The 15671-nt window shown below is 45.8% G+C and overlaps 1 protein-coding gene across 1 annotated transcript in view; it reads right to left on the bottom strand.

Moving 5' to 3' along the window:
* The window catches only part of PAPSS1 (3'-phosphoadenosine 5'-phosphosulfate synthase 1), a gene marked incomplete in the record, with an annotated part of 841989 nt that overhangs the window by 400296 nt on the left and 426022 nt on the right, over positions 1 to 15671 (bottom strand). Inside the window, 1 exon segment of the mRNA XM_044061294.1 lies at positions 6366 to 6477. Within this exon segment, the coding sequence (XP_043917229.1) occupies positions 6366 to 6477 (112 nt within the window).

Raw genomic sequence — 15671 nt, 5'->3', positions numbered from 1 at the left:
GTACAGAAATGTAGATGCAAAATGCATCTCTTAAAACTGTTTATTAAAACTGTCTGACCCATATGCCCACAGATCAGTTAGCAGCTCAGGAGCTGGAAGAGCTGGCCAGGGGAGGATGGGACTAAGTGAGCAACTTGCATCAAGTCATCCCTCTTGTGGGTGGGGGTGGTGGTGGTCACAGTCAAACGACTGCTCCTGTTCAAGTATAGGATTATATGGTCACAATGGACATAAAACAGTGGAACTGGGCTTGGCAACCTCAAGCCAATGTTGGCAGCTTTGAGAGCATTGCATGTGGGAGCACATATGTGCCATGGGGAGAGTATAGGACACCCGTGTGGTAACAGATGCTAGAGAAAGGATTAAGAGTTTGAAGTGAAGACTTCTCCATGATTAGCTCTCACCCAAGGAGTGAAGAAAGACTGATATAGGCAGTCATCAGTGAAGACTGCTCCATGATTCATCAGACAGGATAATATATGTGCATCCAGAATTTAAAAGGTAAACTAAATAAATGAAGACATATGACTGATGCATAAAGAACACAAAGCTTGAATTCTCATGTAAAGAAATGTAAAACAATTTATACTTTGAATTGTAAGGTTTGTTGAGAGATAGGTGCATACTTTACCTATATACAACTTTATGCCAATTGTTATCAATGACATTGTATGCTAGTTTGAAAATGGTCACAAATACTGCTACTGATGTTACTTATGAGGAACATGGAAGACAGTGGATAAACTTTAAAACTATGACACTAAAATGGTAAGGTTCAATATGAACTGTATTAATTGAATTAACAGTGATTAATATGCTTTTAAAGAAATAGATAATTAAACTACGGAGCAACATGAAATTTTAGGACACAGATTTAGGACATGAATATATTGTAAAATGTAAATGCCATTATAATAGCAAATTTTAAAAGCAAGAATGGAAAAGACAGCTTTTGGGACGAATATAAAGAGGTAAGATGGGGTTGATCTGTGATGAGCTATCATCATTAGGGTGTAAATGTACCTTTTAAGGAAATTTCTGTGGCTCTGTCCCAAGGTGGGGTCTATAATGGCAATGAATGGCATCTTAAATGGATGGCTTGGTTATGACACAGATTTGCTGAGACATTTCAACATTTTAGTCTCTTTTCAAGGTCAGCTGTACTAATTGTTTTATGCTTATAAAGGAAGCTGGATGGTTACATAACAATAAGTGTACAACAATCAAGTCAGCAGTTCTGTTCAATGCTGAAAGGAAGGGGTCTAATATGAGTTTCGCGAAAATCCATTTCAGTGAATACCAAAAGAGTGACATGTATTAATCGAACCGGGAACAGAACAGAACGCACTAAACCGCAAAATTTAAAACATCGAACTGTCATAGTCGGCCAACCCCACCACCCACTACATACTATCTACCCAAACAAAATAAATAAACCACATACATACACTAACCAAACCCTACTCCTAACCCTAAAGTAAAGCAACAAAACCCAACTTCTAACCCTACACTAAACCCCACATACACAACTATCTATGCACTATCCTTAACCCCTCCCTAACCCTAAGGTCCGTAACTACCGCACACTTCCCCTAAGGAGATATATTCAAACAAAATAAATAATACACATAAATAAATTTAACAAAACCCTACTTCTAACACTACACTAAGCCCCACATACACAACTATTTATGCACTACCCTTAACCCCTCCCTAGCCATAAGGTCCGTAACTACCGCACACTTCCCCTAAGGAGATATACCCAAACAAAATAAATAATACACATAAATAAATTTAACAAAACCCTTCTTCTAACACTACACTAAATCTTACATACATTACCTATCTATGCACTTACCTTAACCCGCACCCTACCCTAAGGTCCATACCTATCGCACACTTACCTTACGGAGCTATACCGCAGACTGGCCAGCCAAAACACTTCGACATTTTGCTGTTTTGGACGTTCGGCGTTTACGTAGTTTGCGCAGTACTTCTGTGGTTCTACTTGACAGGGGCACAGGAAAATAATTTTCCTGGGTGGCGAAAGCCAGGATACCTTTTTGGCTAGGCTTGTATAGGCCCTAGGGCCAATAGCCTAGTAGCTACCTATGAATATGTGTCGATCATTTCGTATTTGCAGAAACAGTGTTTCGATCGTCTGATAGGGACCCAAAAGGAAGTAGTGGGTTAAGGTTTGTTGTGTCTCCAGCTGGTTACTTAAGGGTGTGACTTGATATATGGAAGGGAGCTAGGACATGACACAGGTTGGGTGTCATTCTCAAGCATGTTGTGACCATGACAGGTTGGCTATCAAGGTCACAACATGTTCAAGGATGATGGGATGGACATGCTTTTGTTAAACAGAGTGACAGTGTACAACCGATTATCAGGATGATTAACTCCCTCCCTGGGGGAGAGGGTGGACAGAGCTCAATTTGATCCTTAAAGATGCCTTTAAATGCTACTTAACAGGAACTCTCTTCTACTTTTTCAAGATGTAAAATTACTGGAATATAAAGGAATCCTCTTTTAGAGCAGAATGGTTAACAGGACCACGTTATCTGACTAAGGAATTAATAAACGTGGACAGGACAGATCTGATTGTCTGGGCACAGAGTGATACAGTAGACTAGAATTTCGAATTGAAGATTAAGCTGTCATATGGTAAAAAGCAAGGCACTGGAGTGTCTGAAAGTGGGCAGAAGATATGTAGGAAGGAAGAAAAGAAGCACCAACCCTGTTATCAGGAGGCATGAAGCAATATAATATAGGTTTAATGGATTTGACTGCAGTTGGACTTTATCATCATGCTTTATGAACAAAGTTGGAGAGTGTACAGTAAATTCATTTGTCTGCAACCTGTGGCATGGCGGATCGATATGGGATCCATACCGCATAGTTTTCAGCTATGGATCCAGCCTCAGCTCCTCCCTCACTCCACCCAGCCTGCTCTACCCTCACCTCCTCTAGATCGAGTAGTTTAAAGCAACAATACCCTCAAAAGGGTAACAAGTAATATGCAGGAAACTGAAAGGCTACATCAGATGGAACGTTATGGTGAGTACATAACTTCTAAATATGAGATGAAGCCTGCACAAAATATCATCCAGAATCCTAGCCCTGCAGGCTGCTGGTTGTAGAGCTGGGACCGGGTTGAATGGGCACCTCCAAAAAGCGGCCTTCCTGACGCTGATCGATAAGCCAATAAAATGCACTGTGAAACCAGCTGACAAGAGAAACTTTGGAAATTGGCTTGCTGGTCGATTGCCTCATGACCAGCAAGTCCTGTTGAGAAATCTAGTTGCCTGCAATCTAGTGAAAGTGTAGCTCATTATATTCACCTGTTTTCATACTTAGGAAAGAAAATAGGGAGTTAATGGATTGATTGATGTTTGCTTTCAGAAGCTTATTTTAGGAAGGAAGGGGGTTGGTCCTGAGGAGACACGTCCAAACCTTCTAGTGGATGGTTTATGAGCCGCCACCAAAAGCCTTTACCGCGAAGAGATACCGAGTCCTTATCAAGAGTGGAACTGAGCAGCATATCAGAAAGACCGATTCACCGAGTGAGAAGGGGGAGGGGGAACCAGAGAGACCGGAGCGAGAAGAACAGACTGTCGAGGCCAGAACGGAATCCAGAGAAGAGGCTGAACCCTGCAGTGAGATCAGAGGTGGATAGGCATACAGATACAGAAGACCGGGATAGGCAGCCAAGACTGGAGCTGCCGGCAGAGGGTAATTCGGAGGAGGTATCAGAGCTCTGAACTGAAAACTGTCGGGACTTGGTGTTTGAGGGAGAGGCAAATCCCCCACTTCCCTCACCGCCGCGCTCCGCCATTTGCCCGAGAGACCACCAACTGTAGAGACTCATGCGGGTGAGAATTTTGAGCTTTGTCCTCAGTCCGATGCGATGTTGGATTTCTTGCTAGATGTGAGCTGAGAGAAATTGGATTGAGTTGCCCATTCCCAAACTCCTCATGAGGGTGCCAAAGAGGGTCTTGTGAGACCTCCCTTGCTTGTTGATAAGACAGACAACAACTTGTTGATCCCGATTGAATTGCTCATTGTTCCCAAAAGAAGAAAGTCCTGAAGGTGCTAGAACGGCTAACTGCTCTCATCTAGAACATTGATATGCATGCAGTGTTCTCTAATCGCGCCACATCGGCCTTGACTGTCCGCCCCGCGCCCCCACCCCCCACCGTGGGAGGCGGGAGGCCCGGGGAAGCCCAGGGGCGAAGGGAGAGGAGAAGAATGCATACCCTCGTGGAGAGGGAGGAGAGTGGAGAGGATGCAAGAGGGAAGGCTTGCAAGCCTTGCTGATCGCTCGCTATGGGGGTCAAGGGAGAAGGACCACTGTACTAAGAGCTGCCCACTGTAGAATGCGACATTGAGCCTGGCAGCCTGAAGAGGAAGAGAAGCATCGGAGGCCATGGACCCTAGAGCCCAGGACCAACTCTCCGCTGAACAGAACATGAAATGAGAATGGCTCACCACCTGAGCTGCAGATTTAGAACCTGTCCGCAGTGAGGAAGGCTCAGAACTCTTTGTGTCTAGTCTGCCCCCTATGAATCTAAGAGCTGAGGTGGTGCCAGGTTGACCTCCTGAGCCAGGCTACAGGTGGCCCCTGCCAATGGGTGTGGTCAGAAGGAGGGCTAAGGATTTTATCAGGTCTTTTGGGTTCCCTTCCACCTTCCACGTTGGGTCACTCTAGGTCTAATAAGGGGTCGCAGGGGGAACTTCAGGGACACCAAGGCCTGCTCGGCCCGCTTCTAATGAGGGACTCGGCCCGAGAGACTTGGGAGCAAGACTTCCCTGATACCACTCTGAGAATGAGCATTTCCCACCTGTCTCCGAAGGAGACATCCTCGGGTGCCTCCAAGGAGCAGTCCCCTTCCAGAGAGTCACCAGGCCTTCAGTGAGAGACTCAGAGAGCCAAGGAGCCCTGAGCCTCTGGGGAGCCTCAAGAGGTCCTCTGGGGGCCTCCAGAGGTCCTAGGAGCAGCAATCACAGCACATAGGAGCAACTGGGCACAGGGGTGGGCTGTCCCGGCCCGATGATGGTGGAGCGACGGCCCCGTGCAGAGGCGGGGAGGGGAACCGAAGCAAGAGCCGGGGTCCCCATCACTTCAACAGCAAAAAGTCACTTTACATCAAAGCCTAAGGAGCCAATTCTCGATCCCCCTCCCATAATCGCTCCCTCGATCCGGAAGAGGATCGCAGCGGCGCTGGGCGATCTCGGATCCGGCGGCCCGGCGACCGGCCACAGACGGGCGCGATCCTCTGATCCAGGCCCGGATCCGGATCGATCGACTCGTGAGCATGGGGCTCTCGACGCATTCGGGTATGGTCGATCCGGCACCCTCCCCTCATCGGGCCCCCGCCCGCTCTGCTCCGCCCGCGAACCCGGAAAGGAGCACAGGCAAGGAGCACAGGCTGTGTTGAGCTCCCCCAGGGGGGAAGAGGAGTTCTCCCATCTGCATCTGGGCCAAAAGCAAAAAAAATATAAATTTTAGTAAGAAAAAATTCTTAGCTGCCCAGAGAGTTGAGACCACATCCAGTTACCGCAGCCACAAACAAGATCTGAGGTCATGAGGGTAGAGCAGGCATTATGGTGGGAGGGAGGAGGAGGAGAGCTGATCCATAGTTGGAACTATCGGCCGGGATCGATCCGATATCGGATCCATAACCCACAGGTTGCAGACAAATGAATATCCTACTTCAGATCAAACATTTAACATAACTTGCAGAGTTAAGTTATGGACAGATGGATTACAATCATAAAACTGGGTAAGGACAACACATTAAAGGAAATTAAGAATACTGAAGGGATATTTTTACTGAAGAAAAGATTCACCCTAGGTCTGGTACCTATAACTCTAATGGACAATGGTAGCCTGTAAATGCTTGACTACCCGTGCACTAACTTGCACACAACCATTAAAATATACCCCTAAAATAACCTCTAGGGCAAAAATAAGACTTGCTAGATATATTTAAGAAGCCTCGCTAGGCTTGTAACGGCCTTTGTGAGTGTCAGCCTAATATATACCTCTGAACCTCTCTCATCGCTTTTTCCTATGGCTAAGCATTTATAACCATGACAGCTATTATAACTACCTGAACTATACAGAAAGGAGGATCTATTATACAACCTAATGGACTTTCCAGTTTAACAAGTTAAACTTGAGTACTAGATGCAAAGCAGTAGATAAAACATCTTTTCTACTGGATGCTATCTTGAGTAATGCACAGCCATTAAATATGTCACTGTGAACTCCTTCTCCTTCAAAACAATTACTGCAAAACTAATCACAACTAAAGAAGGCAAACACTAGAGAACAATGAAGGACATTTTATGCAACTTACCATCCAACAAGCAGTCAAAATGTAAGCACTGCAAGTATTCCCGCTCCCTCATGAAACCATTGAGAGGAGTTGCCCAGCCTTCAGCAAGTACCTGCACCCACTGCATGTCCACCTGAGGTACAACAGAGGATAAGATAAATGAATGTCACTGATATATGCATGCTGATACATTATGTGCACTAGACATGCATGCTATGTTCTGTACACTTCTCTGACACCATTTGCTGACCCTCTAGCTCCTATACTCTCATCTGACCTATTCATCCACCTTGTTTTATAAGGTCTAAAAACACTAAGGGACAGGAGGACAGAACTGTATATCATGCACAGCATCCTATGGACAGCCAGGAGATCTAGACAGTAATGTTCAACATAGCAGCCTCAAACCTTCATGTCTACCCTCGGTGTACAGAAATTAGATTTGCACTACTCCAGCAGTGTGAAGCATACCAATCCCCCCAAAGAATAGAAAAGTTGACATCAGCCATTTATTCCCACCTTTCTGTAGGATTCAGGTCACTAACTAAATTTTTGAGTCACTTGGGACACAGACAGGGCTTTCAGGGCTTCATTATTCTACTCCCAGAACCAGTTATACCTTTTGACCTTAAAGACAAAGTGACTATACAGCTACAATCAATCAGACACTTCAGTTCATATTAGCAGTAATCAAAATGCATATGAAAATTGGCACTGTAAGGAGCACTTAAAATATATATGATACAACTGGATGCACTGCACTTTTTAAGCCATAATGCTAGAACTGTAAACCCTGTAAACAAGGATGATGCATACCCATACACTTTCAGCAATGTAAAAATTACAAACAATAGTCTGCAGGTTTGTAATTAAGAAGTTATGTACCTACCATAACGTTCCATGTTAGTTGTCTTCTCTCGCCTTCTTTCTTGCTTGATGGGTTCGGAGCCGATCCTCGGCTCCGACTCGGCACTTGCTTTAGCTCGAGAACTCCTTTTACCAGCTCGAGGCAGCCCCATATCCCATGATGCAAGGCAGTAAGTACCCAGATCTCGTTTGTTGACAAAGGGCAATAACACCAAGCATAAAATACTTCCCAAAGGAAGAAGAAACTTACAGATGGAAAAAGGACCAGGTCTAAATGGTCTTTAGCATAATAGTTTCTTATACAAGGTCTGTCCAGGCCAGGGGGAAGGAGGGAGGGTCGAAGAAAGAAGGCGAGAGAAGACAACTAACATGGAACGTTATGGTAGGTACATAACTTCTTAATGTTAAGTTGTCAATCTCGCCTTCATTCTTGCTTGATGGGACCGGCCCCTAGCACCTCTATCCTGGGTGGCTCAATGGAACAAACTCTTGAGGACTGTAGAGCCAAAACTGGCTCTGTCCCTGGAGGCCAAGTCCAATTTGTAATGGGAAACAAAAGTGTGAGGAGTGGCCCAAGTGGCGCTGCACAAATAGTGTCCAAAGGCAGTCTAGCTTGAAAGGCTGTAGAAGTAGCTAAACTCCTAGTTGAATGTGCTTTAGGTTTTGAGCACAGCTGTTTTCCCCTGTTCGTATAAATTTCAGTGTTGACCGAAGATCGCCATCTGGACAAAGTCACTTTAGGAACAGGAAGGCCTTTTTATTATCCGCATAGGAAACAAGAAGTTGAGCAGATTTACTAAATTCTTTTGTTCTGTCCAAATAGTATCTAAGCTGACGGTGGACGCCAAGATAATGTAGCTTTTGTTCAGCTCTATCTGAATAGTTAGGAAAAATACAGGGAGATCAATGGATTGATTCAGATTGTTTTTCAAGCGACCTTAGGTAAAAGGATGGATTAGTTCTCAAAGATACTCTGTCTTTGTGAAAAATCAAATAGGGGGTCGAACCGAAGAGCATGAATTTCAGACACCCTCCTGGCAGATGTAATAGCTACTAGAAATAACGTTTTCCAAGAAAGATATTTTAGGGAACAAGAAACAGCTGGCTCAAGGGGAAGAATCAAGGATGTCAGCACTAAATTTAGATCCCACTGAGGAGGAGGATTCCTGATTGGAGGCTTTAGTAGGAAAATTCCTTTCAAAAAGGCCCTGCAGAGCCTATGGGACATAATATTATGATCTGCTATTCGACATGAAAATTAGAAATAGCAGCCAACTGAACTCTGACTGTGGAAGAAGAGGAGCCTGCATGAAAAATCTCTGCTAAGAAGTCCAGAACTGCCTGAACAGGGCAGTAAAAGGATCAATATTTTGGGCCTTAGCCCAATAAGAGAAACGCTTCCATTTGCTTGTGTAAATCCTCCTGGTAGAGGATTTTAGTGAAGTTACAATGATATCTCTAACTGGGTTAGAGATCAAAGGAAGCCTGGCTAAGGAAGGAAGTGGAGCAACCATGCTGTGAGGTTGAGAGAAGGGATTGACCGTGCAGCTGACCGGATTGGTGAATCAGTAGATCTGGCACTGGGTCCAGATGCCACGGTTGCACCAAAAGGTGATGATGGAGGAACGGAACCAAACTTGTCGAGGCCAGTAAGGGCAATGAGAATCAATTTGGCTCTCAAACGGTAGCTTTCTGGATCACCTGAGGGATCAGAGGAAATGGAGGGAAGGCATAAAGAAGTCCCTGGGGCCAATCCTGGGTCAGAGCGCCTCTGGGGAATGGCCTGATAGAGGGAAGAGGCTGAAGAAGTCTGGACATTTGCTGTTTTGGGGAGTAGCACAAAGATCGCAACATGGACGACCCCATTCCAGAAAAATCTCTTCCGCTACGGATTGTTTGAGAGACCACTCGTGAGGCATGAGAATAGCTCTGCTCAATCTGTCCGCTATAATGTTGGTTTTCCCAGGGATATGCGCTGCTACCAGAAACCGATGAGAGGAGATCGCCCATTGCCAAAGTCTGAGCGCTTCTCGACACAAGGGGTAGGACTTGGTTCCGCCCTCTTTGTTGATATACCACACTACAGACATGTTGTCTGTGTGGACTGCAATTGTCCCTACGGGAAGAAAGTCGTTGAGGGCTTGCAACGTTAAAAGCACTGCTCTCATCTCCAGGACATTTATGTGCAGATGGTACTCGAACGGTTGCCACGTCCCATGAACCATCCTGCCCTGATAATGAGCCCCTCACCCGATCAGGGAGGCATCCGTGGTGACAGTGGCTATCGGGGACGGAGGTACAAAGCACCTGCCTTGGTGAACCTGAGACGATGTGATCCACCAAGCAAGATGTTCTTTGCATGTTTGTGTCACCAAAATCTGGTGACGCATTGGGAGTTGCTGGTATGACCACTGTGTGAACAGCATCCACTGAAGGAGGCGCATGTAGAATCGAGCCAGGGGAAGAAGAGTAATGGCCGCAGCCATGAGACCTAATACCTTTACAACCATTCTGGCCTGTACTCTCTTGCTGGCCAGAATGATCCTGACATGAGTCTGAATGTCTGAAACTCTTTGTTCTGTAAGGGTAGCTGACATCCGAACAGTGTTTAAGTTTGCGCCTATGAAGGTAATAGACTGGCAGGGCGATAAGGATGACTTTTCGAAGTTGACTGAGATGCCCAAATGAGAACAAAGGTCTATTGTGTAATCCCTGGCTTGTATAAGCTGATGCCTGGTGGTGGCTGACAGGAGCCAGTCGTCGAGATACGGAAACACCTGGAATCCTAGACGTCTCAGGTGAGCCGTGACCACTGCCATGCATTTGGTGAACACTCTGGGGGCTGTAGTGAGACCAAAGGGCAGGGCTCTGAACTGGAAATGACTGGACCCCAGCCGAAGCGGAGAAATCTCCTGGAGCGCCTGTGAATTTTGATGTGATAGCACGCATCCTGAAGATCTATTGAGCACATCCAGTTGTCCTTCTGTAAGAAGGGCAGAATTGACTGAAGAGTGACCATTCGAATCTTGTCTTCCTGACAGACTTGTTGAGTCTGCTGAGATCCAATATTGGTCTCCAGTCTCCGCCTTTTGGGGACCAAAAAGAACCTTGAGTAGATTCCGGCTCTGAATGGTCTATTGTAACTGGCTGAATGGCTCTTTTTGCAGTAGTTTTGATCTCTAACTCTGCAATGTCCCTTAGACCGGTGGTACATCTGGAAGGGAACTTGAGGGAAGGGACTTTCCTCGAAAGGAATTATGTAACCCTTGGATATGATCGACTGTACCCATCTGTCTTGAGTGAGGGAATGCCAGGCTTCTGGGTACAGTGATAATCTTCCCCGACTGCCTCCAAGGAGGGACAGCCGGGCAACACCTCAGGGATGCTGAAAGGGCTTATCAGAGAGAGGCTCCCTGTTTCCCTGGTTCTTCGGACCCCTCTGCCTCTAGAGCGGCGCCTGTTGTTGTTACCCCTCTGCCTCTAGGGGTAAACTGACCACGTGAATGGCGTGACTCCTTGGGATTTACGGAACCACATCTTCCCACCCTTCTGTCCCTTGGGATAAGGCCTAGAAGGGGTGGAAAACGGACTCCAACAGCAGAAAGAGTCTTGCCGTCCTGCTCACACCTGGTCAAGGTCTCCTTCACCTGAGGGCCAAACAAAGCTGACCCATCAAAGGGAGAATTTGTGAAGGACGCTTTAAAGGGATCCGCAAAATCACATAGCCGCATCCAGGCTTGGCGTCTAAGAGCCACACCTGTACCTGCGTTTCTACTCGCCCATCCGCAGCATAAGATATTAGCCGCATGGAGGAGTTAGCAATGGAATTGAGGGTTCCTAGCTGCGAAGCAATCTTTTCTTGAGCCCCTGCAGCCGTAGGATCCTGAACTACTTCTCCCAGCTCCTTCAGGATATCTCTCTGGAGTCTGGTGAAGTGACAGATAATTCAGCTTAACGATAGCAAAGGTCGCTGAGGAAAACATCCGCTTGCACCTATCCATGGTCCTAGAGTCCTTATTAGGAGGATGGACGGGCACGGAAGGATCTGCAAGTTCCTTTTGGTGGCCGCAGCCACCACCATGGCATCAGCGGGACACCCTTGGTAAGGAATTGTTTGTCACTAGGGGCAGTGATAAATTTAGAAGGCCTCCTAGGGACTGGCTCTACAGAGTCAGGAGCTGTCCACGCCTTCGTGCAATCACCTGCATAAGGGGTCGAAGGCGGAGATACCCAGGAGGTGGAGGGCCGAGATCCAAACGCCTCTAGGTATACTGACTCATCCTCAGAGGGATTGCTGGTGGGCCAGTTTCCCTCTGCTTCAGAAGTTCTAGGATGTCTGAGAAGGAGACATCCTCAGAGGGGATCTAGGGGATCCTTCTGACTCATCAAAGTCAGTATCCGAAGTGACAGACTCGGGAGTCTACATGCTTCCTCTTACAAGTCCTCTTCCTAGGAGGATCTCCAAACATCAGGAGAATCCTCAGAAGAGGGGAAATTCCCAATGGGGAAACCTGAGGCGGAGGATCTCTGGGTCCTGTAGCAAGAGAAGTGGCAGAGATGTCAACAGGTACAATAGAGGGAGGAGCTACGGGAAGAGACTGCTGACTGATACCAGTGGCCAGTACACTCTTCATCACCTCGAATGCTCCCTCCCAGGCAGGTCCGAGAGAACCCGCCCAAGAGCTAGGAACCCAGGAACCACCGAAGGGAAGTCTCCGAGGCAGATGTCGGAGCTGAGCTCACCAAGGCCGAGGCTCCAAGGGGAAGAGCGGCTCGGACAAGGGTCTGATGCCACTCACCCCCTCGGAGGAGACCATGGAAGCCCGACCACCGAATCCCTCTAAGGAAGAGGAGATAAGAGTAAGGGCTGAAGGAACAGAAGGGGTATCCGCCCTCCAGCCGTAGCAGTAACCATGCCCGAAGACTCCAACCCAAGCTCTGGGGTAGAGTTGAAGGAGGAACTGTAACGGGTGTGGACCAACAGTCGCCTGCTGAGACGGACTGTGTAGCATTTGGGCCAGTACCTGTGACTTGAGTAATCTACTGACCACTCTCTAGGTCATGGTCTGACAACCTGGATGACCTTGAAGATCGGCCCGATGGCTCCGCTCCGATAGAAGAGGCGGCCGAGCCGAAAGTATCGGCTCCAAGGAAGGAGACCTCGACCTCTTCCTGGAATGGGCCATCGAGCCGATATTACAGATCCTGTCGGCACCGACTTCTCGGAGCCGACAGAACGTTCGATGTATCGGCTCCAGCCGAGCCGATACAGCCACCAAAGTAACGGTGTCGGAGCCGATCGGAGCCGACACCGATGCCTGTGCCACATGGGTGTCGGAGCCGATCGGAGCCGACATCGGTGGTCAGCAGATTCGCACCGATAGCCATCGGCGCCAAAGCTTTGTGGATCCAGAATCGCTCCAGCCGAGTCGATCTCGACTCAATACGAGTCGGAGCCGAGGCCGCAGGCTTAGAAACAGAAGCCTGGGCCTTGGCAGTTTTAGTTGATTTTGTGGAGCCGACTTAGCCGGAGAGCCCTCCGCTTAAGAAGGCCCCTAAGAATCAACTTGTTACGTTTCTCCTGCAGGACTCTCTGGCTGAAGGAGTGACAAATAGCACAGGAGTCCTGCAGGTGAAGAGGGCCCAAACAATACAGGAAGAAGTGTGACCGCCTGTCAGAGACATCTTCTGACAGCACGAGTCACACTTCTTAAAACCTGAAACCCTCTCCTTTGACATGGTGCCGAAACACAAAACACACACACAACAGTCAAATAAAATTAAATTACACAAAATACCAAAAGGTATTCTATAAAAAACACCAACACACACACCCTAACAGGGGGGGGGATGGGATAGGGATAACTAAGAACAAATTCGAAAAGACAGGGAATTTCTGTCAGGAAGGGATAGAAATTAAATTTAAACTATAAAAAAATTAGTTTTTGACTAAAAAAGGGGCTTGAAAATCACAAGGTGAAACAACTTACCAGGAGCTGGTAAAAAGAAGACCTCCCAAGCGAAGCGGCAAACGAGATCTGGGTACTTACTGCCTTGCATCATGGGATATGGGGCTGCCTCGAGCTGGTAAAAGGAGTTCTCGAGCTAAAGCAAGTGCCGAGTCGGAGCCGAGGATCGGCTCCGAACCCATCAAGCAAGAATGAAGGCGAGATTGACAACTTAACATCGTCTATTCACAGTCTGTATGAAAAAACATTTGATTTGATTACCTTAAAAACACTGTTTTCATGTTATCACATTATGCAGCATTGATATAAATGTTAAATATACACACACATCATACCCATAAGGATCTGTGTTATAAAGAAAATAACAATATTAAAAAGCTCATTATCAACTTTAAAATGTTTTGCATTATGTTGGTGCGTCCTTAGAAAGTGCTTTATTGGAAGTTGTGACCCTCTTACCTCCAGGGTCAGACAAACATAGGGAAAAGTCTAAACATGATCTATCTAAAAAGAATACTCAGGATAGCATTTACACACACACACACACACACATATATATATATATATATATATATATATACATACATACATACATACACACACACACACACACACACACACACACACACATATATGTATATGTGTGTGCATGGTTATATAACAATTAGGCATCAAGTTACTTGATCAGCAAACAAAACAGCAACCAAAACATGTCAACCAATCATCATACCCCAATCAGTACATTAGAAAACAAAACAAATTCTTTTCCCATTGCACAACCCAAAATCTGAACACATTGAGTTTAAATTTATCTGAATACTGGTAGTTTAGTGGGAAGGTTTTTTTTCCAATTTAAGATGCACATTAGGGTTGGGGTTAACCTGCATTGCTAAGGTGCCCTGGAGGCTTCACCCCCCCCACCTCCGCCTGGGTAATATGTGCTAACCCTGCCCCAAACACTAATGTGCATGTTAAACTCTTCCAATAACACTTTCACTACACAAGACAGCTCGGACACTCACCACACACACACAAGCTATCCCTTTACTTAACCTTTACTCTAACCCTAACATTCCATTGACCTGTTTCAATGAAACATACATCCTACAAAACATCGGTTCAATAAACAAGACTTTCTACCAAAGCAACCGCTGATAAAACAAACAGAACCTGAAAATGTATACATGAGCACACACTCACACACACATTTGTACTCTTATATGTACATAAATAGATAGTAAAATAAAAGACTACCAGCACCAGTAGTACTTTGAACCTTCTTTATATTAATTCAACTCTCAAAAGAAGCAACACGTTTCACCATAAACATACCCATCAGTGCCAAACCATTACAACAGTAACTGAGCTTAAATAGAAATAATCAAATCCTTGACTTGAAAAAAAAAACACACGTGAGCATATGTAATCAATGTAAGAAATGTTAGACACCTGCATTTAACCAAGACACAGAAGCATGCAACACTTCAGTTCAACAATAAATGCTGGCCTGGCTTCAGAAACAAACAGCATAATGTGAAACCAAAAATAGGCATTGCTTCAAGAATTAGGAAACACACTCATGAGTGGGGCAATTCAGAGACATGTAATGTGGTCATGCAAGGTTGTAACCACTTGACAAACCTAGCATGCAAGTGAGCAAATGACTCAGAAATTAGCAATATTATGATAATGACTGTGAATCCAAATGAAGGTAGCATGGCAAAATGCACAAAAACTGTAGCAAGGGCCATAAATCCCAGTGAAGCTGCACACCATAAAATCGTAGTGAACAGTAACAGACCACAATAAGATGCATGGAGTAGCAACAGGATTAGCAGAACTGTACATGTCTGAAGCGGTTCATGAGTTAGTACTACATAATCCTTGTGCAGACCATTTCAATCTTAGCCAAAAAATCCTATTCAAAATTTCCCTCTAGCCTCAGGGAGGGCAAGACAAGAAAGACTGGGAGAAAATTTGAGGCTGCCCATCAAATTCTCTAGGTTTACCTTGAAAGTGGCAGGAGTGCTACTCTGCTTGACATGAACTGGAAGTTTGTTTTCACAGTCAGTAGTTGCAAAAGTGCTCATCATCACTCTCCTCGTCACATCTGACCTCTCCTAACATTTCATCCTCTTCATGACACAAAAATAGTGGACTGCTATAATGTGGACAGACACCATGCAGAAGTTGATGCACATGTTGCACTCACATGCAATCCTGTGGGATGTGCAGAATACCCACTCTTGTGGACAATAAGTTATGTGCAGGATAGGCAAGAGTATCCTTTTCATCATCACTATCTCAACTTAACCCCATGGATGAACACTTAACCAATATGAAGAACTCAAAGGAGGCAGGATAGTCTCTTTTTTGTACTGGAAAATGGCCTGGAAGGAGGAACAACTCTGGCAGCTTTGCATATGTTGAAGGCCTTGATTTTATTGTTGATGCAAGAATTTCCACTGTAAGAAGAAATACTCTCCCTGGA

This window comes from Protopterus annectens, chromosome 2.part0 (assembly GCF_019279795.1).
Source record: "Protopterus annectens isolate FY-2018-M chromosome 2.part0, PAN1.0, whole genome shotgun sequence".
Taxonomy (NCBI): Eukaryota; Metazoa; Chordata; order Ceratodontiformes; family Protopteridae; genus Protopterus; species Protopterus annectens.
The sequence above is the reverse complement of the archived record's forward strand: the minus strand, read 5'-3'. Positions and strand labels throughout refer to the sequence as shown.